The 25,305-nt window shown below is 44.9% G+C and overlaps 1 protein-coding gene and 1 long non-coding RNA gene across 2 annotated transcripts in view; one reads left to right on the top strand and one right to left on the bottom strand.

Moving 5' to 3' along the window:
* LOC106026958 (uncharacterized) overlaps nt 1-25,305 on the bottom strand; it is a 49,676-nt gene that overhangs the window by 9,451 nt on the left and 14,920 nt on the right. Inside the window, exon 2 of the long non-coding RNA XR_001200553.3 lies at nt 2,438-2,521. This is a non-coding gene — a long non-coding RNA (uncharacterized LOC106026958). The remainder of the gene's footprint in view (nt 1-2,437; nt 2,522-25,305) is intronic.
* Pop4 (POP4 homolog, ribonuclease P/MRP subunit) lies at nt 14,344-24,358 on the top strand. Its single transcript, XM_003466528.5, has 7 exons — nt 14,344-14,744; nt 16,825-16,877; nt 18,390-18,613; nt 19,994-20,071; nt 20,245-20,306; nt 22,536-22,637; nt 23,852-24,358. Exons 1-7 carry the CDS (start codon nt 14,738-14,740, stop codon nt 23,986-23,988), a joined length of 663 nt encoding a protein of 220 aa, XP_003466576.1. The 5' UTR covers nt 14,344-14,737; the 3' UTR covers nt 23,989-24,358.

The following is a 25,305-nucleotide window of genomic DNA, read 5'->3' as shown; positions in this document are numbered from 1 at the left end:
AAATGTCTCTCATGTGACCTGTAATGGAGATCACCTGGACCATGAGACCCAGCATTATCCAGACAAGGGGAGATGCTGGGAGGAAAACTCAAACTAGACTGTACACCTGCCTGTCCTAGTAAAAAAAAGTCCTTCCACTACACTGTGGGGTCCCAGATGTTTGGCTTGTCATGAATTAGTAAAGTCATTAGATTGGACCATCTAATATTGCCATTTTTCTTGCAACTGGCAAGATGAGCAAATATAGCAAATTTGCCATATTTCCAGGTTCAAAACAATCCAATTTTGGCAATTTCATATGGCATAACACAACTTGGAAAGCTAATTTCAGTAAGCAAAAACATTGAAAGACCACGTTATCACCAACATTGCAAATAGGCAGATCATTTTAACCAAACAAGTAAGAAAAAGATCACATTTCAGAATGTGGCACTTCATGCTTTACAAAGAACTTGCTTTGCTGCCCCTGCTGAGCTCATGGGACCAGCTTTGGGATCCAGGGAGTCATATGACTCTGGAGTCTCCAGGCTCACTTTTTCCACTGTAAAAAAGAAGAAGCAGAGAATCCCAAGCTGTGGCCACTGCCCTGGAAATTCTGTACTCCTGGAATACAGCTCAGACCCCACAGCTGCTTCTCCATCACACTGACCCAGCAGAGGAAGCAGGGTGGGTGGTACAAAGGAGCTGTCATCTGGTCCTCTTGTAGATGTGGCAAAGCTTCGGGGGGGTACAAAGCAGCCAGCGACATGATCTGCTTACAGAGCCACCCCGACTGCATGGTGGAGGTGAACACAGTGGATACCACAAGGGAGAGATTTCTCCAACACATCTCACAGCAGCAAACTGCAGGTGAAACATGAGCGATGACTCATAACCCACAACTGTTTTGACACAATTTCCTTTACATTAAAGGAATAGAAATATGTATGTTTATTCCCTGTCTGCTCTGAGCTCAATATTTAAATGAAGCAACAAGACTGGGACCCACAGAGCATCGTCTTCATTGCATTATTCTTAATTGCATTATTGCTTAATTGCAGAGCAATAGAGTGTGTAATTCAGAAGCTGTGATGCCGGGGGAAGGGACTGGGGAAAATTTAACTCTCCATACAAGGATCAGAGTTGATATTACTGCCCTGAAGACAGCAACAAGGATCTCTTCTCCCTATCCAGCTGTCTTTTTGGATGCCCCATTTCTCTCCACATCAGAGACACCAAAGAACAGAGTCTCTTGGGTGGTATCTTGTACTACACTTGCTGCAGAAGAGTCTCAGAAGATCTGCAAGGCTTAGGACTGATGTATCCAGCACTCACTGCATGCCTGACTCAGGGCTGCATGAGCATCAGAGCTTCACAGACCAACCTGGCTTAGTTCCTGGCTGCAAGAGACCCAGAGTCCGTTAAGTGAAAAAACAAGCATTTTCAAAGAGCCACATACAACACATGAAAAAAATCTATTCTCCCCAGCACCTTTACTGAACTACTAGGTCCCATGTAGGAGAGGTGAAATTATCTGCTTTCTGCAAAAGACACGTGTATCAGCCAGACCCCCCATGGCTAACAGAAGTTGACAACTCAAACTTCTTTAAAGCCAAGAGAGAATTTATAGAGCTGGATTCCACTTCAGCTGGATTCAAAGCACAGAAGCAGCAGGCCTCCCAGCTCAATAAGAGTACCAGAGTGGAGTCATCAGGCTTATGGTTGGCACGTCCCAGTTCATGTGCTGTTCCTGACTCAGTCAGAGAGTAGATGTGCTTATTCAGTGAGCCCCGGATGGAATCAGTTTCATAGGTGCACATAGGCAAGCAAAAACCAGGTAAGTTACAACTGCACGGAGGAACAGCTACAGGAGGCAAAAACAACTGACACTCGCTAGGAAGATTCTGAAGGGGCTCACCCAAGGCCCAAGCCCTACAAGGACTACTCCAGGAATAGAAGACACAGGAAGAAGGGGACATGGCCTGCACAATGGGTACTGTGTGGTGGAGACAGACAGCCTGCTGCAAGCTTGGAAAATGAAAATATCACTTGGAAACATTGCATTTTTCAGACACTGCATCGTGTATGCTTTGAAAACAGTTTTCATTAGCTTCCCCTCGACCTTTGAGCTGGCTGCTCCTTCCATTTTCCTTCAAATGAACCCATAATTCCATCTCAAGAATTCAACTGGAACTAATTCTTTTATTAAATAAACTTCATTTAGGAGCTGACAGCCTTGAGCCCGAGGAGAAAATGCATCTTTGCTTTTGCTGTGACCAATGTAGGTCAGCAAAGCAAAAGCCTATTTCTTTTAGGAGACCTGAACCACAGCTTGGATGAAGAATGGAGGAAGCTTTCACTCTTAAGGTACACAGAAAATGAAGAAAATGAGCAATTCCAAAAAGATCAGGCTCCAGAGGCCACCTGCAGATTCTCCCATCTTCTGCCAGAACAGTACCTGGACAAGGGGCATCTTGGTCCTCACAAGCACGACCAGCAATATCTCCAGCACAGACTCTGACGTCCCCTCACTGCCTGGGGCCTGAGACAGAGGAGGCAAATTTAGTTCTTTCAAGAATTGCTTGCTTGTTCAGGAGAGAGGACAAACACAGAAAAAACTGAAGTTGTTACATACCGTATGTCCCTTTGTCAGCCTCCCATGATGAGTAGCACCAGCCTGTGCCTTCAACAGAATATTGCAGAAATGATACTGTGTTTGTAGGGTAAGTCATACAAGATACTGTGCCTTCTGCCTTGATAACTATTGGATCACTGACTCTGGAAGAAGCCAGCCTCTGTATGGTAAGGATACTCAAATAGCGCTCCGGGGACCTGGGAGTATAAAGCTTGCTTGACATGCACAAGATCTGGGTTCAATTCTAGCACACACACCAAAAAAAAAAAGGCCTCTGAAAATGTGTACATGACAAGAAATGAAGGCCCCTGTCTACACGCATGCGGGTAGGCCACCTTGGGAGCAGTGCTCCTCCCCCAGCCTTCAGATGACTGAAGCCATCTGATTGCCAGAGGAGAAACTCTGAGCCAGAACTACTGATTCCTGACCCAAGAAATGGAGTTAATATTCTTTTAAGCCACTACACTTTGGGAGGAATTGTGCAGTAATAAATAATGAAGCTCCATTTCCAGACGCAGGCAAACAAGTGTAGTCTCCTCGCATACACAGTACATGCTCAGAAACATGTTCCTACCCCACTGTGTGGAAGCTGCCTGAGGGCAGAGGCCAGGCTGTAATCATCCCTTCTTCCTTCTTATTCGCCTAAGCACACCGCCCGAACACACACACTGTAAGTGCTTAATAAACACCAGAATTGCACGAGTCTGTTTGCATAAGCACTGAAGTGCTTAATAAACACTAGAATTGCATGAGTCTGTTTTTCTATACAGGATAAACCTTGGAATTCCAGATACTTCCTCCTTCCAGAAATAATTCCCTTCCTCTGCTCAAAATGAGATACGCAGCTCTTCAATTAACAGGAAACATTCCAATGCAGATCTCAACCAGTTTGGTGTGAATCAGGGGATGCTTTTTGCAGAGACTATGGCTGCTTACCAAAGAGTCCAAAAGTCAATGCAATTGATTTCAGGAAATTGTGTCCAGCAGGCAACCTCAACATCTCAGGAGGGACCTCCCTGCAGCCCAGACAAGCACACACAACTGCTTGGCCAGTTCACTTCTCCTGCTGAGTCACATGCTTTGAGCCGACTACACATTAGAGGGGACTTCATCTGTGCTTCCCTCCTGCCTGCCTTTCAAGCCAGGTGTCTAGCACAGAGTCCTGCCCTCAAGAGGCTTGCATGGTCCAGCAGGAGGAGATGTGCACAGGGAAAAATCAGCCACACTCTAATCTGAACTTGCCAAAGATCAATTGCAATGCTATTGGGTGTAAATGACCTTGGAAAACTTACAAAAGTGGACTTAGTTTAGGAAAAAAATGTGCCACAACTTAATCTCTGGATGGGTCCTCATGGAATTCATAATCAGGGAGGAAGTAACACTCAGTGGAGTTCTAGGCAGGGAGCAGAAGGGCCTGGGAAGAAAGGACAGTCCATGCTGCAAGGCGTCACGAACAAACTGCGCAGGGACAATGAGCAGGTTTTCATGACTGAGCACAAAGTGCAAGGTGGAGGTGGTGAGAGGTAAAGTTGGGGACCTGGGTCATGGAGAATCCGGAGACAATTCATAGGTCTGTCACCTGTCTGCACATCTTGTGAGCAGACATGTTATGTTCTGGGCTATCTTTCTAAGGGTATTTGTGTAACAATCAGCTTTAGAAGATAGAAGTAGAGCTGTTCTCCTTCTGGAGCAAAGAGCAGGCATGCTGACTCCCCATTATTTTAAAAATCTGGGACACTTAATGTTATTTTCCTGTAACAACCCATTGAATGTACAGGTGGTTCTGGACCTTGGCATTGCCCTGGGGCTGTTAGAATTCAGGGAACAAGTACTGATACTCTGGCTACTTCTACTGCTGTGAGAATGCAGTCCCTTGGCTCTGACCCAGGAGCCTTGTGTCTTCCGTCAGCATCCATGAAACTAGAGGTCTGCTGTGCCTAACATGACTAGAGCTTAGACTGTGAGCCAGGACAATGCAAGCTGCTGCTAGCTACACTCACCCACCACCTAGGGAAGTAAGCCTCCTCACCCAGCCCATCCATCACATTCCTCTGCAGACAAGCAGTCCGAACCTCCTAGAAGAGTCTGGAAGTTGGCTCAAAATACCACAAACGGGCCCCAGGAGAGCTAGAGCACTCCTGTAATCCCAGCATCCTGGGATGCTGAAGTAGGAGGATGGCAATTTTTAGTCTAGCCTAGACAGTTTAGCAATTGGCAATTTACCAAGACCTTCTCTCAAAGTCAAAGGGAGTGGGAAGACTAGGGATGTAGCTCAGTGCAAAACCCAGTAGTTTCAAGTCCCAGTACCACAAAAATGTAAAACACAGGGAGCACCGAGGGAGACACTTAATAGAAATTCTGCTCTCACAATTCTAGAGTGCTCCATGGGAGCAAGGAGTGCTAGTTTCTCTACTTATAAGGGCACTAATTTCATGATTAGGACCTCATCCTCATGACCTCACCCTAATTATCATGGCCTCAAACTTAGTTATTTCTCAAAGATCCCGTCTCCAGATACCATCAGTTGGCAGGGGAGGACCAACATTTGAGTGAGACAAGGTGACAAAATTCAGTTCACGACAACAGCCTTGGGTCCTGTGCCCAAGAGCTCCCAGACACTCACACCTATTGATATATCCTGCAGCACCTACAGATCCCTCAAGTCCCCAGCTGAGCAGATCCTTGAACAGTAGTTGGTTCAGCTTCCTGCCACTTGGAGGGAAAGGCAGCATTACCTAGAGTAGAAGGCTGCTTCTCCACTTAAAAACCTCAAGGAAACAAATTTTCCTCACCCCTCTCTTAGCCACCAATGTATCCTGAGGGTTGCCTTGATGATCATCAGAACATAATTCCTTATGAGTTCATCTAAATCAAGTTTATTGACTTTTAGTCCAAATTAAAGAACACCTGACACTGTAACAATTTTCCCCTCAAAGCTCCCCAAAGTCAAATGTTTGAAAGTCAAATGAGCAGTTGGAAAATGGAAATGTGAAGGGAGGCCTTACTAAGGAGTCATAAGATGTTCTTCATCACCACTTGACATCAGGCAAATGCAGTAAGAGCTGAGCTGTCTCAGGCAAGGGACTCTAGCCTAGTGTCTGAGAAGCTACAACTTTGAGCTGGAAAATCAACCAAAGTAATGGCCAGGCTGAATGAAAGTCTGTGATGTGAACTGCATCTGCCATCTGCAGCAGGAACACTTCCTCTCTAGAGGGCCCTCAAAGGCCACCTCAGCAACTCCGCAGCTACACCATCAAGGCTCAGTCAGGTGAGGATCCTCCAGCCCAATGCATTAGTCAGCTTCTGCCTACTACAAAGAAACACCTGAGACAATTAGTTTATAAGAGAAAGATTTATTTAGCTCCTAGTTCTGGAACTCAAGTCCAAGACTAAGCAGTCTCTTTTGCTTTGAGTCTCTGGTGGGAATGGCAATGGTGGGGAGCTTAGAGCAGAGTGAACTGTTCCCATTATGACCCAGGGGGGAAAAAGTCAAGAAAGGGCTGCAGTCCCAGAAACCCCTCTGAGTTCATGCCAGCCAATGATCAAAGGACACCCAATCATCAGTCCCACCTTCTAAAGGTTCCATCACTTCCCAACAGCACCATTCTGGACCTCAAGCTCTTAACACATGAGCCTTTGTAGGAGCATTTGGAATCCAAACTACAGCACCCAGGAATCCCCAGCTTCCTTTCTCCACTTCCTGGCCAGCTGCCAAACCCTCCAGCTTAGCGACTAAGCCAGACCCTGTCTCCAAATACAAAATGTAAACAAGGGGTAAGGATGTAGCTTGGTACAAAGGACCCAGGCTCAACCTCAGTATCACAAAAAGAAAACAAAGACTTTGTCAGGGCTATTGCTAAAACTCTAGAAGCTTTTGTTGTTATACTATTTTTGATTTGTTCTATATTCAATAGTCATTTGTAATCTTGTGATTTATAGCTTCCTCACAATGATGACAAAATACAGAGTTAAGGGAAGGAAAGATGTGCTGAGGGGGATAAAGAGGAGGCTCCTATATGGGGTTGAAGGAACAGAGGGTATCCCCAAACTGTCTAGCATTGTTTTCCATCTCACTTGCAACCCTGGTAGCATCAAGCAACATCAGGGCAAGATTTTAAATTTCAATCCTCAGGACCCCTCTACCCAGCGCAGCTTCCCACTTTATCATCTATAAAATAGGTTGGCAAGATCACATCTCCTGGACCCCTCTGAGGGTGTGGTTGCCCTAAGTCTCACCCAGTGATGCATCACATAGCTTTATCCCTTCCAATTAGTGCCCAATGTGGGAATTGATGTACTAAAAATTAACATCATTGATCTTCATCCAAGAATATGGTCAACAAGGCATAATTTTTTTCTGATCAATGTTATGGATCAATTACCTAATTAAAAAAAAGAAGGAAGAAGAGGAAGGGCCTCCCTGGGCATCAGAGAGAATTTATGTGCCTCCTGTGTTCTCATCTCCCTTGAGGCTGGGTCTCTGCTCGAAATTCAGCATTAATAACACATACCCTTTCAAGCGCAATGAGACATTTGTGGTCTGTGAGTCCAAGGAAAGCATACCATTCGCATCTCCAGGAGGTAGGGCTGTCCAGCGCCTCCCAAACAAATGAGCCATCTAGCGCTTCCCGAAATAGTTTATTAGGACCCTCAGTGGGAGGGAGGCCAGGGGATAATGGAGAAAAAACACTTCATGTGTCCAACAGTCACATCCAACCAGATTAAGTCGAGCTCTGGGGTCTCCATCCATACTAGATGAAATCCTAACTCCAGTTCCAGCACGAAGGGAAAGGGTGAAATCACCCAAGTGTGTAGCTGGGCTGAGTCCCTCTCCCTGCTTGGACTTCTCCTCCCACAGCTCCTCCTGCCGCCGCCACCTCCATCCAACTCCATTAGTCACAGCTCAGCTGCCAGGCAAGGGGCTCACCTTGTCACACTGCAAGGTTTATTTACGACCCTCCCTAGGGGAATTTGCATTTCAAAATAAAACTCTGGAGAAATCTATGCTCCACCCAGAAGCCCAAATCTCCATTGTTTGAATGTGGGGTCTTGGGGTTTCCTAGAGCAGGAATTTGCAGATAGCTGGACCGATGGGACTGAGGGACCAGCATTCATTCCGTGGTGCCCCTGGAATCATATTTCTCAGGAAGCCACCTTTCTCGATAAGCAGGGGCAACCCCTCCCCTTATTTCTGCCTTTCATCTGACCAGTCTCAGACTCTTTCAAACAGGCTCTGTAGCAGAACGCAGCTCTGATGGGCAAGTGGCAGACACAATTCACCATTCCAGCCGTCCCCTCTGCCTGTGCCCCTACCACCACCACAAGTACTTGTTCTCCTGTGAGGAAGAAAATGAGGGAAAATTGCAATTAAGAGGTTTCCAACCAGATGTCACCAAGGAAGAAAGAAGAAAGGAAGTATAATGGGCAGCAATTTCACTAAGTAGCTTTTGCTTCTTTTTGTCTCAGTTCCTACCTCTGGACAGAAAAGGACACTTGTCACATGAAATTCATGAGCTCATGTCCATACGTCAGTGCCCAAATGCCATATTATTTACTCTGAGGGTATGAATTTCTCTTTCCATGGCAATAACAAGGTCATGGTCAGAAAGTCGTTCACAGTAAAAGAGGAGAAAGGGCACCTCCCAAAAAGAAAACCAGGAGTGGAAATCCATCCCTCACCTTCCTCCAAGCCAGCCTGTCTTGTCACAAGCTGCAGTCTACCCATGAATCCTGCCATCTGGAATTGCTCCTCACCTCCTCTCCTTCCACCGGGTTGACGCACCATCAATTTCTGAATGTCATCCACAATCACTCCTCTTCCCCAGGGTCTCGTAATTTCTGTCTCCTATTAACCTCTATTTTATGAGAGCCACTTGACTCTGCACTGTCTGTTCTGAACATGTTGATCAAGATCCAGTTACACTGTTTATGGAGGAATAACTGGACCTTAGACGTCCACCGTTTCTAGTCAAAGGGCTGTGATTCTTTGAATTGGTCCAGTAAACCAGATTTTTGACAGGCATTGAGGAGAATTACAGCACAAGCTGGGCTCTCCCATTCCATTCCTTGTGTTGTGCTGCCCTCTAGTGACAAGTCTGTGTATACTACTGCACACCATGAGGAACTTTTACATCTAATATTTCAAAACCTTCCCCCGGGGGGAGGGAATATGTAAACCAATAAATAATAAATGCCAGTATAACCTGTCATGGTCCAAATGGCCAAATTAATATTAAAGCCAAAGTTCTTCAGGCATCAAGGAACCTCATTATATAGAAAAATAGATTTCCTAGAAGGTTCGACCTTTGTCAAAAATCTGAAGTATGTGCTGTCATAATAGGCACCTCCAGCGATCTCTTCCGTCACCTTCTCCTACCGCCCAAATCTAGATCAGATGAGCTGCAGCCTTGTTCAGGTCCTGTTGGGGAAAGTGCAGGGGCATCTCAGAGCCAACAGCGCTCCCAAGGGAGAGACTTACCAGTGACCTGGAGGGTGTAGATATATCCTCTATCTGTCACTTGAACTCCTGGGGGCCTTGATGAGGCCACAGACCTGAGAAACAGGAGCTGCTCCAAGCTCACCAGAAGGGCCACTGCAGCCCTCTCCAGGCCCTGGCACCTCTGCAGACAGCACCTGGTATGAATTAGGGCTAGTTGCCCACTCCTACCCCATACCACACACTGGCTGGAAGAATGGGGTCCCACAAAGGCACAGAGAAACCAATTCCAAATTCAGACCAGAAGTCAGATCATTGTTCAGGCTGGTGACCTCCATGTCCCAGCTCAGAAACCCCATCCCAGAATGGCAAAGCTTGGAGGAAGACAGGCATGATGACACATGTCTATATAATCCCAGAACTTGGGAGGCTGAAAGAGGAGGCTCACTATGAGTTCAAGGCCATCCTGGGCTACGTAGTGAGTTCAAGTTCAACCTGAACTACACAGTGAGACTTTGTCTCAAAAAAAAAAAAAAGCTAGGAGGAGATATTTATCAGGTTGTTATGGCTTTTATCTAGATGCCCTCCCTCACAGGAGGGCCTTTGGCAATGTGTTTGCACCATGGGTGTGTGATAATCATCAGTGAATTAGTCCACCAGTGAGTTCATAGCTAAATGTGATATTGGGAGGTGGAGCCTGGTCCGAGGAGGGTCATTGGGGAATGACCTGGAAGGGTGTACCCCCTCTCTGGTCCCTCCCTTCATGCTCTCGGTATCCCAGCTGCCATGCCTGAGCAGCTCCCCTCTGCTATGCCGTCCTACTGCAAGCCAACCGACCATAAACAAGAGCCAAACCTCTCCTCCCTTACTGTGAGGGTGCTGGGCACTATGTCTCAGCAACAAGGAAGTGACTAAGACACAGATGACTAAGAAGAGTATGTGGTCTGGGGATGTACCCTCAGGAGCTGCACATGTAGGCGTTTACTATCACAGAGAACAACGGAAGTAGTTTTGCAGTGCTAGAATTTCTGTCCGGCTGAAAGTCATCTGTTCACCCATTGGGATTACTGCAGGATGCACGTGTTTATGGACTCTCACCTGAGCCATGTCCCTGCCGTCTTCCCAAGACCTCAGGAACCATCCATCAACCCACTGAAGACCTCTTCATTCCCCCAAAGAACATCTTGTTCCTCTGACAGCTCCCACTCAAGGAAAACTCAAGCCAACCTTTCCTCTATGGGCCCAGCTTACAGAGTAAAGCTCCAGAGAACTCAAAGAATTTATAATAGTTGTGTTTGGCAAAAGTATCCTTGAAGTGTGATTTCTGGAGGTTGAAAGACCAAGGAACTGAGATTTCAGAAACTGACACTGGGCCTTGTGTTACAACCCCCATTGTTCAGAATTCCAAATGGTTAAACTGACTTAAAGCCCTGTGCAGCCAGCCTCTTGCCCAGAAGAGATTCATGAGGTCCTCCTGTAAGCACCAGTCCTATGATTCTTGTGGCCAAAGTATTGTTACTCTGTGGAAACAGTTCAGCAGATTGAAATGTCCAACTCTGAGCTGGGGGTGCTGCTCAGTAGTAGAGTACTTGCTTCCCTACCCTGTGTGAAGCCCCAAAATGGAGGTGAGGGAGTCCACTGTTAACCCTGGAATTCTTCATTCTATTAAACCAGAGCTTGCTTGATCACCAGCATTACTGTGTCCTCGTTCTCCCCCCCACCCACTGCTCCCTTTATCAATGCTCTAGGCTTGGACCAGTATTCACACCTTGTACCTCTGAGATTCATCTCCATCTCCGTAAGGACACCCATGATGATGGCTACCTCTCCAAAGCACGGTCCCTGCCACACAGGTCTAACATGCACATCACCACGTGCACCACGCACCCTAGGAAGCAGGTACAGGAGCCTCCTCATTCAGTCTCTAATGTTCTGAGATCTGATGGGTCTTGTGGGAGATTTGGATTTCAGAACATTTCAGATTGTGAAATGTCAGATTGAGGGGTCTTTGACCAATAATATCTGTGCAAGTATCTCCAAATCCAAAAACTCCAAAATCTAAAATATTTCTCTGGTCCCAAATATTTCTGATAACAGGATACTTAACCTGCACAATTAACAACCTATGTTACAGACAAGGCCTTGTTATGTGAGAATGCACAGACTTACCCCTCTTGAACACAAAAGGTATAATCATTTATGCATATATGTGCATATTTAGGTATGTATATATTTATGTATTTACATATATATGTACATATAATACATAAAGTAACAGAGAAGATTTTTTAACTTGGTGGATTCCAACTTTCAATGAAAACAAAACCCTCCACGTTCTCATCACAAGCTTGGTGGTACTTCCCTCTAACCATTAACTTTTCTTAAAATAATAGCAGGGAATGCTACTAGAAATGTTTTCTTTAATCCAAAAGTAAGAGGAAAGGGGCTGAAAAAAATCCCTGCTGTATTTTCAAGGACTATTAGATAAATGGATGTTGTATTTATATATATGGAGTGCCCTGATTTTCAGATAATGCATTTACCTAATAGTTGATACTTAATCTTTTTGAGTTAATATCTGAAATGCTTCTTGAGTAGGTAACTTAAATGTCACAATGTCTTAAAGCAGCAGTCAAAAGAAACCTTTGCAAATACAGCACAATGCAGACATTGCTATCTGAGAGGATTTTGTCCAGGAATTGGAGACCAGCTTTAGCAACACAGTGAGACAGACACACACACACACACACACACACACACACACACACACACACACATCTCATAAAAAGAAAGTTTAACACATATAGCTTTACAAAAGACAAAAATTAAAGCTTTTATTCCAAATGCAATTTAGAAAATAGAAAAGAATTTCTTGCTATAAAAACTTTCAGTATATTTGGATAAATCAAAATGTTTTTATGTATTTGGTTTTATTGATATTTTGTAGCCACTTGAAAAGTTGCACAATTTAAGCTGAGTGTGGTGGCGCACACCTGAATCCCAGCAATTAGGGGGCTGAGGCAGGAGGACTGCCATGAATTTGAGGTCACTGGTCTACATAAGCAAGTTCAAGGCCAGCCTGCACTACACAGCAAGACTGTCTCAAAAAAATTGTACAATTCAATGCTTCATGCTAGTCCACTGTAAATATAATGTAAATATGCCACATGAAAAGGCCTTTTAAAAATACAGATTTGGGGGACCACCTACTAAATAAGAATAGGCAAAGACAAGGAGTCTGAAGTTTTTAAGCTTACTCTGTTTGTAATACATTTAATTAACCTACCTAATAAATTAGCACATACTTTATTTGCTTAGTCTTTGTCAAAACAGCAAATTGTTTCCAAACTTTTGCTATTCTACAATCACAAATATCCTTAAAGGTAACTCTCTCCAAACAAACACAATTATCTTCTGAGGCTAATAAAATGGTTTGCTTTTTAAGAAATACTGTAGTCAGGAGGAAACTATGGAGGAGCTACAAAGTCTGCTAGTTCACCCCACCACATTCTGGGAATTGTAAAGACTGGCAGACATTTAGAGCTGCTCGTTCAATTCAAGAAGGTTCAATACAGATTTCTAATGGAAACTCAGAAACAGACATCTGCCTTCTCTTACGACTCCATAATCACAAAGTACCCCTTGAGTCTATATCTCCAAATTGCCTCCTACATCTGCTGTTTGGTGCTATTGTAAAGTTTACATTTGTCAAGCTGGTGGCTCAGTGGTAAAGCAAGTGCTTAGCATGGGTGAGATCCCGGGTTTGATTTTCAGCTCAAAAAAAAAGGAGGTTCTCATTTGTTAAGATATCTATTATGCAAACATGGTGACTATAGTTAATATCAATATTGTATACCTAAAAAATCACTGATCTTAAATATTCTCACTAGAAAAAGATGGCAAGTTCATAATTTGTGTTAGCTTCAGTCATTGTACAGTGCATACATATTTCAAACCATGTTGTGCACCATATTCACAATCTGTATTAGAAATAATAAAAATAAAGCTCCTATTTGGAGGTTGACATAGTATCAGTCCCAAAGAGCACTTTCTCCAACTCACTTTTTTTTTTTTAATCTCCAACTCACTCTTGCAGATCTCTAATTACACACGAATATCTGCAGAGCAACACATTTTGGTTTAACTGCTGTGTTTTCACACTGATATCAGGTGATCTGCATATATTTATATTTATATGCATTTGAATGAAAAAGTATATACTTTATATGAATTCAAACTCTCTGAATTTCAGGGCTTGCATTCTTATGCTTACGATAAAAATGCTAAGAGGTCATCACCAAAGAAACCTTAAGCCAGTGATTCTCCAACTAGCATCCATGAACATACTTCCAAGGTTCTCTGTGAATTTTTCCTCCCTTTAAAGATGTTTACATGGGACTCAAAGTTGAAAAGCACTGACATAGGAATACAGGGAGCACACTGCTTCGGTTTCCCACGGAAGCGTCCGGCCTAGTCTTGGCACTCAGCAGAAACTAAGAGACACATTTCTGCACCCAGGCCCTGGTCTGAGTCAGGCAGGCCTTCCTGTCACACCTGGACATTCCCAGAAGAAAGAGAATCACGTCTTTGTCTTTTATTGTACTGTTAAAAACCGTTACTGAGCCTTTAAAATGCTGAGACCACCAAGGCCGACCTAGCTCTCTTTACAGATAACAAAGGGGCAGGAGTCTGGATAGGGAATGCCTTAAGGTCACAAAACCGGTTAGCAGCAGAAACAAAACTATATCCTTTGCCAGCTATCCTAACTTCCCTGCCAGCTCCCCATAGGAGCTGCCTCCGCCGACCTTAAGAACTGTGATTCAGAACCCACAGACCGCCGCCCCCACTACCCACTTCTGTTCCATTTCCGCATTCCTTGGTCCCTACCCTCCCTGGATTCCTTTCCAAGTCTGCTCGCCTTGCTATACCCAAGGTCTTCAACAGTATAATAGTTCACATACTCTCACCCTTACTGCTCTGCCTACAGAGACGCAATCTAGCCGAGCTAGGTAACGGGAAGTTCAGACAGGAGGAGCTAAAATGAATCCAACCTGGGCGATTTAACGAGAACCTGCCTCAAAATTAAAGAGGTGAGTGTGTAGCTTAGTAGCAGAACGTTAAATTAACATGCACGAGGCTCTGCGTTCTAGCCCGAACGCTCTGGGAAAAATCAAAACCCCAAACTGAAAAGAGCCGACAAGACTCCCCCTACAACTTGATCCACGCTTCCAGCGCCCGCTGAGTCTGTCCTGAGGCGCATGCGCTGCCCTAGGTCGGCGCGCGCCTGTGACGTCACACGCTGCGCCATCTCCCCAGATCTTCCACATTAGCGAGTCTAGACTACTCGTGTCTCGCTGTTTTGGGTTGAGGACCGCTTCTAGCAAAGAGTTTTTTTTTTCTTTTCTCCTTGTGATACTGGGAATTGGACCCAGGGACTTTGCAGAGCTACATCCGCAGCTTTTTTTTAGTTGGAGTCCCACTAAATCACTATTGCCCAGTTTGGGCTTGAACTTCTGATCCTTCTGGATCGCACAGTAAACGAGAGTAATAGGTGTGCTCCTCAACGGCAGGCTTCTAAACGGAACTTCTGACGTGAGAGACTCCCGGTGGCGGAGAGCAGCTGAGCAAAGTGAAGGAAGGCGACGCGTGAGGGAGACATCATCGGAGCGCGCGGGAACGAGCCCACGATGAAGAGTAAGGGGGGGCGCGAAGTTGGAGTTGGAGGGAGTACCAAGAATTGACTTGATGCTTGTGGATAAAATAAGTCAGGGCTGTACAGTGTTAACAGAACTTTACGGGAATTGTTAGATTTAAAGGAAACAGATCCAGTCTGCTGACTGCATTGGTGAGCTAGGAATTGACGTGGAGATTAGACGAGCTTTCCTGGAGGCTTCGCAGTGATGTGATACTAGAGGTTGGAGGCACAAGGCCTGGCCAGATCTGGCCACTACCTCCCTGGATAACGTCGGTCAAGGCCCCTCCCTCCTCTGCCACCTAGTGTTCGCCCTTTGTCTCGTATAAACTTAGAGGATTGTTGGGGAATGATACCACTAACCTGAGGGTTTGGAAAAGGAGCAGAGAAGAGATATACCAAGACAGGAAATCAAGTACCAGAGCAGTGATAGCCAGGGTAGTGTGCACACTATATAGATTGGGTGGATTTGAATTTTTATTTCCACCCCTGCCACTCCAACCTTGTAAGATCAAGTTAATATCTCAACACTAACTTAGCTTTCTCATATGTATAAGTAGGAATACCTACCGCATTTTTTAGAAAGTACAATGAGAAAAATATGTGTAGCTTTCAATCAACTGCCTCACAAGAAATGAATATTCAGTAACTATTATATGTGTACCATTGCAGAAAGACTTTCAAGTCTGATGTTAGGCTTTTCTTGACAGAGGAAGCAAAATTATTTCTAGGGTTCCAGGCTCTGCAAATTTCTTTCTACAAACATATTTTAATCCCCATTTTCCATGTGAGAGACAGCTTGACTCTATATGAAACCTGTGACCACTGTGGTTTACTTGTGAGACATGTGTTTGGAATCATAAGAAAGCTGGGACAAAATTTAGAGTGTAATGTGAACTAAATTTTGAAATTGTTTGTTTTTTGTCGGGTTTTTTTTTTTTTCTTTTGTTTTTGAAACAGGATCTCGCTATGCAGTTCAGACTGGCCTTGGGCTCATTTTGTAGCCTAGGCTGGTCTCAAACTTGCAAATAGTTCTCCTGCCTCAGTCTCCCAAGTGCTGGGATTACAGGAGTATGCCACCACACCTGGCTTTTTAAATCATTTGGCTCTAAAAGCGAGCCTTTGTCCCATTACTCCATTCATATCCTTGTCATATCTTTAGTGACACTTTTCTTTTTCAGACAAATTAAGGAGCAGGCGCATGGATATCTTTGGAGCATACATTGATCACTACATACATTTAGAGTCTGAAAAAGGACTGCTGTATTTTTTCAGTTCCAGACACCATCATTATATAATGGTCCAATTGCAATGGATACTAACATGAAAAATCTTTTTCTATGGTAGTGGGAAGTGAACCCTTCCCCTTTGGATTGAGCTAAATTCCCAGCTCTTTGTGTTGTTTCAAGAGAGTCTCACAGTCACTGAGTTGTCCAGGTTGGACTTGAACTTTTGATCTTTTTGCCTCAGCCTCCCAGAGTGACGAGATTACAAGTACATGCCACCATACCCAGCTTAAAAACCTTTTTAAATAATTTACAGCAGCAATGTATTTCTAGCTTTCTTAGCTTTATGACCTTTTTATTTTTAACTTTTTTAAATGAGTTACTTCATTAGACTTGATCTGATTGCTCAAGCTTCTAAGTTAAGGTGTTTTAAAACAAAGCATCTTTAAATATGATCCATTTATCAGCAACAGCATCTAGGAATTTGCTAGGAATTTAGGAACTGGGCAAAGGGACCAAAAGCCAATGGTTTAATAAGATCTCTTCAAACATATTCAAGTTTGAGAAGCATTCTTTTTAAGCCACTTTTAGAACTGCATCCAAAAAGACAGAATGTGTAACTCAGTGATAGAACACTTTGTTTGGCATGCTTGAGGCCCTGGGTTTGATCCCCATCACCACCAGAGTGACCAGGGTAGGAGTACTCAAGAAAGCATTGAAGCTTTGCTTTTTCATAGCAGCCCCATCTTCTGCCTCAGAGTAAGCATACTTATTTTTATAGTTTAAAAAGCCTGGGAGCTTATAACCATACTCAGCTGGAATTAATTACTTCTTTTCCTTTCTTTTAATCCCCTAGGTGTGATCTACCATACGTTTTCCCAGAAGGAAGCAAAAGAGTATGATGTTCAGGTATAGTCCTTGGCAGGAAGCTTAGGAGCACGAAAGATGCTGGCTGAGATGACTTAGTGGCATCTAAACCTTTAATGCCGATTTAGCTGTCCTTTACCATGTCACACTCATTTTTCCATTATACTTCTTAGGCTCCATCAAGGTCTGTGTTGTAGCCTGCTTTCCTGTTGTCCCAAAGTCAGATCTGGTAAACTTGGACTCCTTGATTTTGTGTCATCTCCCACTATGTAGGGACACTAGACCATGACCACCCGACACCTGCCCTTATTAGCACCAACATTTGACCTCACTGTGCCACCCTCATTCCTGAAAAAGGCACACAAAAAGGCCTGTAAGCACGCAGTGGAGCTACAGACTGTGTTGTCACTTGGCCGTAAACTCCACTTGTGGCTCATAATGACAATGTTACCTTGAAGGTGAGTTTTTGAAATCAAGATACCTTTATTTTACTTCTACCATGAAAGAGACCCCTTAACTATTTAAAAGAATTAAGTAATTATCCTCTGATAGTGATGATGATCAGTGTATTTTTAGTTAACATCTAATAATCCTACATTAAAACAGACGTAATTCTGCCATCTCTCCTGGGAGCTCTCTCAGATTATGCATATCATATCTTTTCATTCCCTGGTTTCTCAGCTGTGCAGGAGGGCTTCATTACTGTTTGACACATTAACTTCAGGCTGTTGGTTGCAGTCTGCCTAGTACTCAAATGGCCCAGCCAAGGGGTTTGGACATAAGAGGGTAGAGGCAGCCACTACCAAATGAGTAGATTGTTGGAACTCCAGCTCAAGAAGTAATGACACTTGGGGTTTGCTGAAGACACTCAGATATGTTCATCATTATGCCCAGAAGTCTTCTCTCAAGCCCATGTTTATCACAGTAACTTGGAATTGCTGCATCATGTTGGAGAGAGTAGTAAAGGGCCTGAGACGCACTTGGGTCTTTCTCCAAGCACTACAGGAGCAGACCTCTCAGAGAGGCCTCACTGTCCACAGTACTGGGAACCAAGTAAAGGAGATTACGATAGGGACGCTGTCAGAGTCCCTCCTTGCCAGGCTTGGCTCACCCTGACCACCTGGTTTTACCGTTTTGCCTGGTGTTAGGATCCTTTCCTTCACAACCATAGTTGGGTTCTACTTTAAGTTTGCCTTCTTTGGGTCATGCCTAGTTAAATGTATTGTAAGTTCTTAAGCTTTCCTTTCTGCTAAGGATGAAGGAAGTCTAAAATATAAGGCTTTCAGTCCTCAGCAGAACAACCTCAGAGAATCAAGGCAGCAAGTCACTGATATGGCCATTGTGAGCCACAGGTCAGTCATAGGCTGGCATACAGATGTGACATTCACATCTTGGAGGCTGTAACAGACACTTGGCAGATGAGGGATTTTGTAAGCTCGATGAATAGACAGATGGATCAGTGAAGACTGCCTCAGAAGCAGCAGGTGAGAGTGCCTGAGGTCCTGCCAGCTCAGACCAGAGCAATAAGCACTGCATCACCCTGTTACTGTGCAGCAGTTGGAAGGCCAGCGGGCAGAGGCCTTTGTGAGCGCCTTCCTGCGGCGGAGCGTGCCCCGCATGAGCCAGCAGGCCTGTGAGGACCAGTTGCAGCGCAAGGCCGTTATTCTGGAGTACTTCACTCGCCAGAAGCGGAAGGAGAAGAAAAAGAAATCCAAAGGCCTGTCTGCTAAGGAGAGGAGAGATCTGCAGCTCTTTGACATTAAACCGGAGCAACAGAGGTAAGCTCTGCCTTTCTGCGCCTTCTTGCCCACAGGCCCTTACTCTAGGATCTGGTATAGGCTTGCAAGCCAGGTGGCTTACTAGGGAGCCACTCCATCCTCTGCCACAAGAGGGCAGCCTTCCTTTACTAATTCATTTTGTATTTAGGTTTGCTTTCAGGAGCAAGGCATGATGAGAATAAACATTCTTATTACTTGGCTTCTATCCTAGCCTTAACTAATAAGACCATGCCATAAGTGAGTCTGTTGCCCATGGCAACACGCTGTTTGTCTTTTAGTTTTCCCAGACTGAAAAAAGGAACTGATACTGATATGTACATAGATATATATATAGATATAGATGTGTAGCTTTTAATATCACTAGACAGAATCACCCACTGGGCTTTTATTGCCAAGGAAAAATGCTGCCTACACATTTCGGAAGCTTCTAAAATGAATGCATCACTCTTGTGGGAGGACATTTTCCTCCCTCTGACTGACACTGTACCCTCCTTGGCAACAGTCTGAGTTTACATGTATTGGGACTGTTCATAGGCTTTTCCTAGAAATCAGTAGGCAGATAGCCTCCCACATTGCCGAAGGCAAATATATCACTTTGTTGGTGACACCTCACAGAATCAGCAGGGCCATGGACATGGAAAACAACTCTTGCAGTTCAGGATGTCTCATAGGTAGCTTATTTGGGGCTTCAGTTTAGGTTCTTGTTTCTCTAAGCTAGAACTTCATGTAAATGCATTCCTCATAAAGGACCAAAACAGATGATAACTGCCCCAAAGGAAAACCTCTGTGGTCCTATCACCTGCTTCCTCTCATTGTTCTCCCCACAGTCTGCTTGCTTACCTTCCCGACAGACCTGTTACCTTAAAGACCCATATGCCAGCCAGCAGATCCTGTGGACCGAGGACTTAAGTTCAATTTCATGTAACAGAAAACCTCATCTCATCAGTGGCTTAAATTCATTTCTTGCTCATGTACAAAAGTCCAAATGAACAGCAGCCTAGGTTCATGAGGAAGGCAGGCCCACAGACATCAGGGATCCAGGCAGCTTATCACCACCTCAAGCTATTTCTCAAGCTCTGGGCTCCAGCTGTCAGAGCCACATCTGGCCAGCAGGAAGGCACACGGGACAGAGATGGATCACTCCTTGTTATTAACAGAAATTATTAGACTCAAGAAGGGTCTGTCATTGATGAAACTGAGGTTCAAGAGGCGAAGTTACTAGATTTTAGTCAGGTTATCAGCAGTGGAAGCAGGACTTATACCCTGTCCCTGACTTTCCCTGTTCATCATTTTTGGCATCAAAACAAGCTCAGTACTCTAGATGTTGCAGTGCCAAGCCAATGTTGCCTAACTTTTCATCTGTTTTTGGCTTTATCACAGATACAGTCTGTTTCTCCCTCTTCATGAACTCTGGAAACAGTATATCCGGGACCTGTGCAATGGCCTCAAGCCAGACACGTGAGTTGTGTTTCTGAAGCTTGCCCTTTGGAATAGATCTCAGGTCTTAGAGTCACTGTAAATGCTACTCTAGGAACCAGCCATCTGCATTGCCACCTGCAGAAGTTTGTAGACTTTGATTCATTCACAATTCTATGTCATAATATAAATTAGGGCTTCTGTTTACTTCATAGGCAGCCACAGATGATTCAAGCCAAGCTGTTAAAGGCGGATCTTCATGGTGCTATTATTTCAGGTAATTTGCCTAAGAGCACTATCACTCAGTGGTTAACATAGCTCTTGTGTTGCAATATTAGACATGATGTCCCTTGCCATTGGTTTCTTTTTTTTTTTTTTTTTTTTAACAGTAGCAAAGTTTATTTAAAAAAGTGAAGAATGAGGGGAAAGCTGACTCTGCAGAGCAAGCTTGGGCCAAGTAAAAGAGAAAAAAGCAAGATAAAAGTACACCCTGGAAGACACAGGGCAGGCTATCCTGAGGAAAGCTGTGATAGGAAGCTCTTTTATGGCATCTGTGTCCTTTTATGCTGTCCATGTCTCGGGGAAACTCACAAGAACATCTGCGTATGATCCCAAGAGGCAGTGCTGAGATCCTACACCTCAGGCTGAAATCAGGTCTAAGACATCCTATTGCAAACCTGCTTAGGTTCTCACAAGTCATCCCCGTGCAGGCAGGGCTTTGGAAACTGTTCTGCATGTGTATTCCAATAGCTCATCGTTAACAGTTGACATCTGCTTCCCCAGCAGGTTTGCCACACCCTAATCTCCCATCTCATTTCCACCCGAGAGACATATAGCCCCCTAATTCTTTATGGGGTACTGAGGGAGTGAAAATCTCAAGCTGGAAGGGGCCATAGACCCTGCCTACTGGGGATTATGTGCTCTCCAACTACCTTGACGTGCTGTGGCTTCCCAAGGAGTTTCTTAAGGTCTCTCCAGATCATCAGCACTGAGGGCTGAAGATGGTTCCAGCCATCTTGGCCCATTCTGCCCTTTGATGGGCACTCTGTAGTGGTCTTTTTGAGCCTTCTATGCACACTTTGCTGGCACTTGCCCATAGGTGAGAATCTGGCACACGATGTCATCTAGTCCCCTGGTTTTCAGTGTCAGCTGTGATTTACAGCTCTGAAGTTATTGTCTCCAACATTGGCCCATTGCCTGAGTGCCAGGCTCATTCACCTAACTGACCACTGCATGTGACCACCTGGAAGTCCTATAGACATCTCAGACTTTATATATCCAAAACAGAACCCTCTGTTCCCTCAAACTAGCTTCTCACCCAGCCTTTTCCATCTCTTTACTTTTTTCTCCACACCAAAAATCTGGATGTTTCTTTCCTAATCCGACCTCTAATCCTATTACCCAAATCTAAACCATCATCATTTTCCCTGAGTTTCTTCAGAAGATGCCTGACCCTTTTCTATCTGATAATTTCACCCAACCTTAACCAGATAACAACCAGAATGAAGGTTTTATGAAAGAAACCAGATCATGTCCCTTTCCTACTTTAAGCTTTCTGACAGTTTTACATCCTGTTAGAATAAAATTCTGCCTGAGGTCTAAAAGGCCTCTTGAGCAGCAGGTCATCCTTGGGCAGCAGGCCTAGCCCTTCTGGCCCACTTTGTGCTTCTCACACACAGGCTTCACCCTGCCTCAGAACCTTTGCATTTGCACCTTCCCTCTGCCCGGAGTTCTCCTGTTGGTTCAAACACTGACTCATTTTTCAAGTTTCTTCGAAGTTTACCATCACTACAGGTGACCTCTCCATCCTGTTTATTCTGTCCTTATTTTCTTCAGAGCACCATCACTACCAGAGAATGTGGTTGTCCATGGTTTGCCACACGATGCCCCTCTGTTAGAACCTAGCTTCATGAGAGTAGGGTCTGGGACTTGTCTTCACGCAGTACTGTGCCCCCAGCACCTTCTTAGGACAGTGTCGGCGTCTAGTAGGCGCTCAGGGAGTGTGTGTTGACTGCACTGAGGGCAGGGCTATGACAGATGAAGAGCTTGTGACTGTGGCTCATTTCACATCACTGTCTGCTGTGTGCCTCTGCAGCCCGATTCCCATTCTAGCCAGGTTCAGGAGGCCCCAAGCAAATCATGATGGACAGATATTCAGTCAGACCTGCAGGTGACACTTGGTTACTTCAGAACAGCCAGGCTGTGGGCCTTGAAGGTCCTCCAAGGTGCTAGTTATAGGCAGCTTGGATATGTACCTTCTTGTCTCCAGACCACTGCCTAAGATCGCAGTAGTCACAGGATGTTCGGCACACAGCTCTGAACAGCCCAGATACTACAAAGCCCCGTGGCTCGGTCTTTGCCCAGCCGTGGAGCCTCTGTGGAGCCTTTCTTTCTTCCTTTGCCAGCTCAGAGGGTGGGACCAATGTCTCCAGCCCCTAACACTGACTGACTGTGCTCTCCCAAGGCCACAGTGGCCTGAGCCTCCAGCTACCTTTTTCTTTTGCAGTCACAAAGTCTAAATGTCCTTCATACGTGGGTGTAACAGGAATCCTTCTACAGGAGACAAAGCATGTGTTCAAAATTATCACCAAAGAAGATCGTCTGAAAGGTAAGTGGCTATGCCTCTGGTGGGCACCATGTGCTGGCCTCCCCAGCTACTGTCTTCTTTCCTTGAGACTCCAAGAGTCCAGAGTCAAGATAAACTGTAGACACTCACTGTTCTGTTTTGTACTGTCTGGTTTTTCTTTTCCATTCTTTTTCTTTATTCCTTTTCCTTTCTCTGCGCGCTTTTTTTTTTTTTTTTTTTTTTTGAGATAAGATCTTGCTATGTATTCCAGGCTGACTGTGAACTCACTACGTAGCCCGGGTTGGCCTCAGACTGGCCTCAGACTGGCAGCAGTCCTCTTCCCTTGGCCTCCTGAGTGCTGAGATTGTAGGCATGCATCACCACATCCAGCTTTGCAGATACTTAGTGACTATATGATTCAAGCCTGCTGAGACCAGCCCTGGACCCATGGCTCACCCAGACAGGCATTTGGGAACAGAGATGGCAACCCAGCCAGAACAGTCAGGAAGGGAAAACTTTATCAGAGCCTTAGGGAACTGGCCCCGGAATTGGGCCCTCCACTTACCAAGGGTTGCTGCCTCCAAAAGAAGTTTATAACTAAACAGATAAGAGAAGAAACCAAAGTAGTGCCTGCCCCCAGAGTCTGAAAACTGCACTCTCTGCTGACATCTCAGCTTCCATCACTGCTTGCATTGCTTCAGCAGACATTTGGGGTATCTGGGGTTTCTGTATCCCATCTCCCTTTACATCCAGAGGCTTCTAATAAAATTGGGAAAGAGGATTTTAAAACACCACCACCACCCAGGGGCTGGTGCTCAGAATCAAACCTAAGGTCTCGTGTGGCACATATTTTACAAATGAACTAACCCTAGTCCGCATTCTTTTAATTTTGGAGCTTGATTTGTCTTGCTACTTCCTTCCCGTTTCCCTTGTATTCTTGGGCTCACATTGTAAACCTCAAAGCGGTGTGACAGTTCCCCCCTGAGGACAAGGCCAAGGGCCAACTGAGTTATGTGGGAAAACCTGTTTCTTTGGCGGTGCTGGGAGTTTGTTTCATAGCTTCTGACCCAAAAAATGAGGTGTTGTGTTATATGTGGAATGTGAATCAGTTGACCTTGTGGCCAAATAACCACACATAATCCCAATAGCTTGTTTTTTAATACATAAAAATTCTTGTGAATAATATTCTACATAAATATTAACTTACTCCCTGGATTTTTCCTCATTCTCTCCACTTTTTTTTTTTTTTTTTCCAGTTATCCCCAAGCTAAATTGTGTGTTTGCTGTGGAAATCGATGACTTTATTTCCTACATTTATGGGAGTAAATTCCAGCTCCGGTCAAGTGAGAGGTCTGCCAAGAAGTTCAAAGGAAAGGGAACAATTGACCTGTGATTTCTCTGCCACCCAGGACAATTGTTTATGGCACTTGAAAATTGGAAGCACCCTAAGTACCCAACTTCAGTGGCAAGATTCTAGTTACAGACAACTCTAGCCAACGGAAATCAAAGCCCGAGGATGTTGAGTAGCACAGGCAGATGTGCCCTTCATTGTTGTAATGCTCCTGTGAAGAGCCACGACTGGCAGAATATGCCCCGGGATTAACTCTGGTTGACTTGAAGGACTGTTAGATTATTTCTTTTCCAGACTCTTCTGAGTTTTGTGAATGTTCTGTGATAATTCAGTTATTCGTGCACTAATAAAATGCACACATAGACTACAAATAAAGGAACTACTCCTATAGTCCAGCTGGGCTGAAAAGGAAGAGCTCCAGGATCATGCTTTTCATTTGCCATGAGTGCCTGCCCTGCGAGGTGGTAGTGTATCTGGGACACACTTTCAAACCTGCTGTCACCAAACTGAGCTAGGTGAGGTTCACTTTGCCGTTTCAAAAAAGTTCAGCAGGAGCAAGCAATAAAATATCTAAGTGGCTTAGGGCTCACTCAGTTGAGCAATTAGAATTGGGGTGGACCATGAGGAAAACACCAGGCCTGCATGTGTTTAGTGGTAGTTGGCCCAGTACAAGTAAACTCACCTACACCGAATTCTCCCTCCTGACTCTGTCTAGAGGTGTGGCCGCTGTATCTCTTTACACAGAATGCAAAAACTCCCCAAACATGGTGCATTTTGATGGCTTAGATCTGTTCTTACTGCTGCAAAACCTGACTTTTCAGCCTGTATCTAGCCTGATTTACCTACAAGACCACCTGATGAGGTCCTTCTATGTAGGGTCAGGGCGTGCAGCCTGAAGCCAAGTTGACAACAGTGAAAGAACAGTCTTCCCGGGCTTATGGGGAAGCCACATGGGTCAGAAACAGCCAGGGGAACCAGTCACCCCCTTTAAGAGCCAGTATATGCTGACCAACAGGGTGTCACTCTTAGTGGCAAACCACAAATCATGTTCCTTGTCTTGCACCAAGAGAAACAGTGATGGCAGGCCTGGCTTTCTCAGTCATTCCCCTTCAGACTTCATACTGGAAAGGCTTGGCTGTGCAGCGTATACCCAAGTCCGCTGCAGCTTGGCCTTCCTCTTCCCCTGCTCACTAGGAAGTTGCTGGGGCCCCTCAGTTGCTCTCCCACAATTAACACGATCGTTGCCACCTGTGGTGTGGAGCCTACATGGGCCAGGAGGCATGGTAATTCGGGCACCAGCTTGGACATTGGAAACTGGCCTGACAGCTATACCCTGTGGTGTGGCTGTTTCATAATCAC

This window comes from Cavia porcellus, unplaced genomic scaffold (genome assembly GCF_034190915.1).
Source record: "Cavia porcellus strain 051 isolate PalLab524CR breed Dunkin Hartley unplaced genomic scaffold, mCavPor4.1 scaffold_7, whole genome shotgun sequence".
In the NCBI taxonomy this organism is placed as follows: domain Eukaryota; kingdom Metazoa; phylum Chordata; class Mammalia; order Rodentia; family Caviidae; genus Cavia; species Cavia porcellus.
The sequence above is the reverse complement of the archived record's forward strand: the minus strand, read 5'-3'. Positions and strand labels throughout refer to the sequence as shown.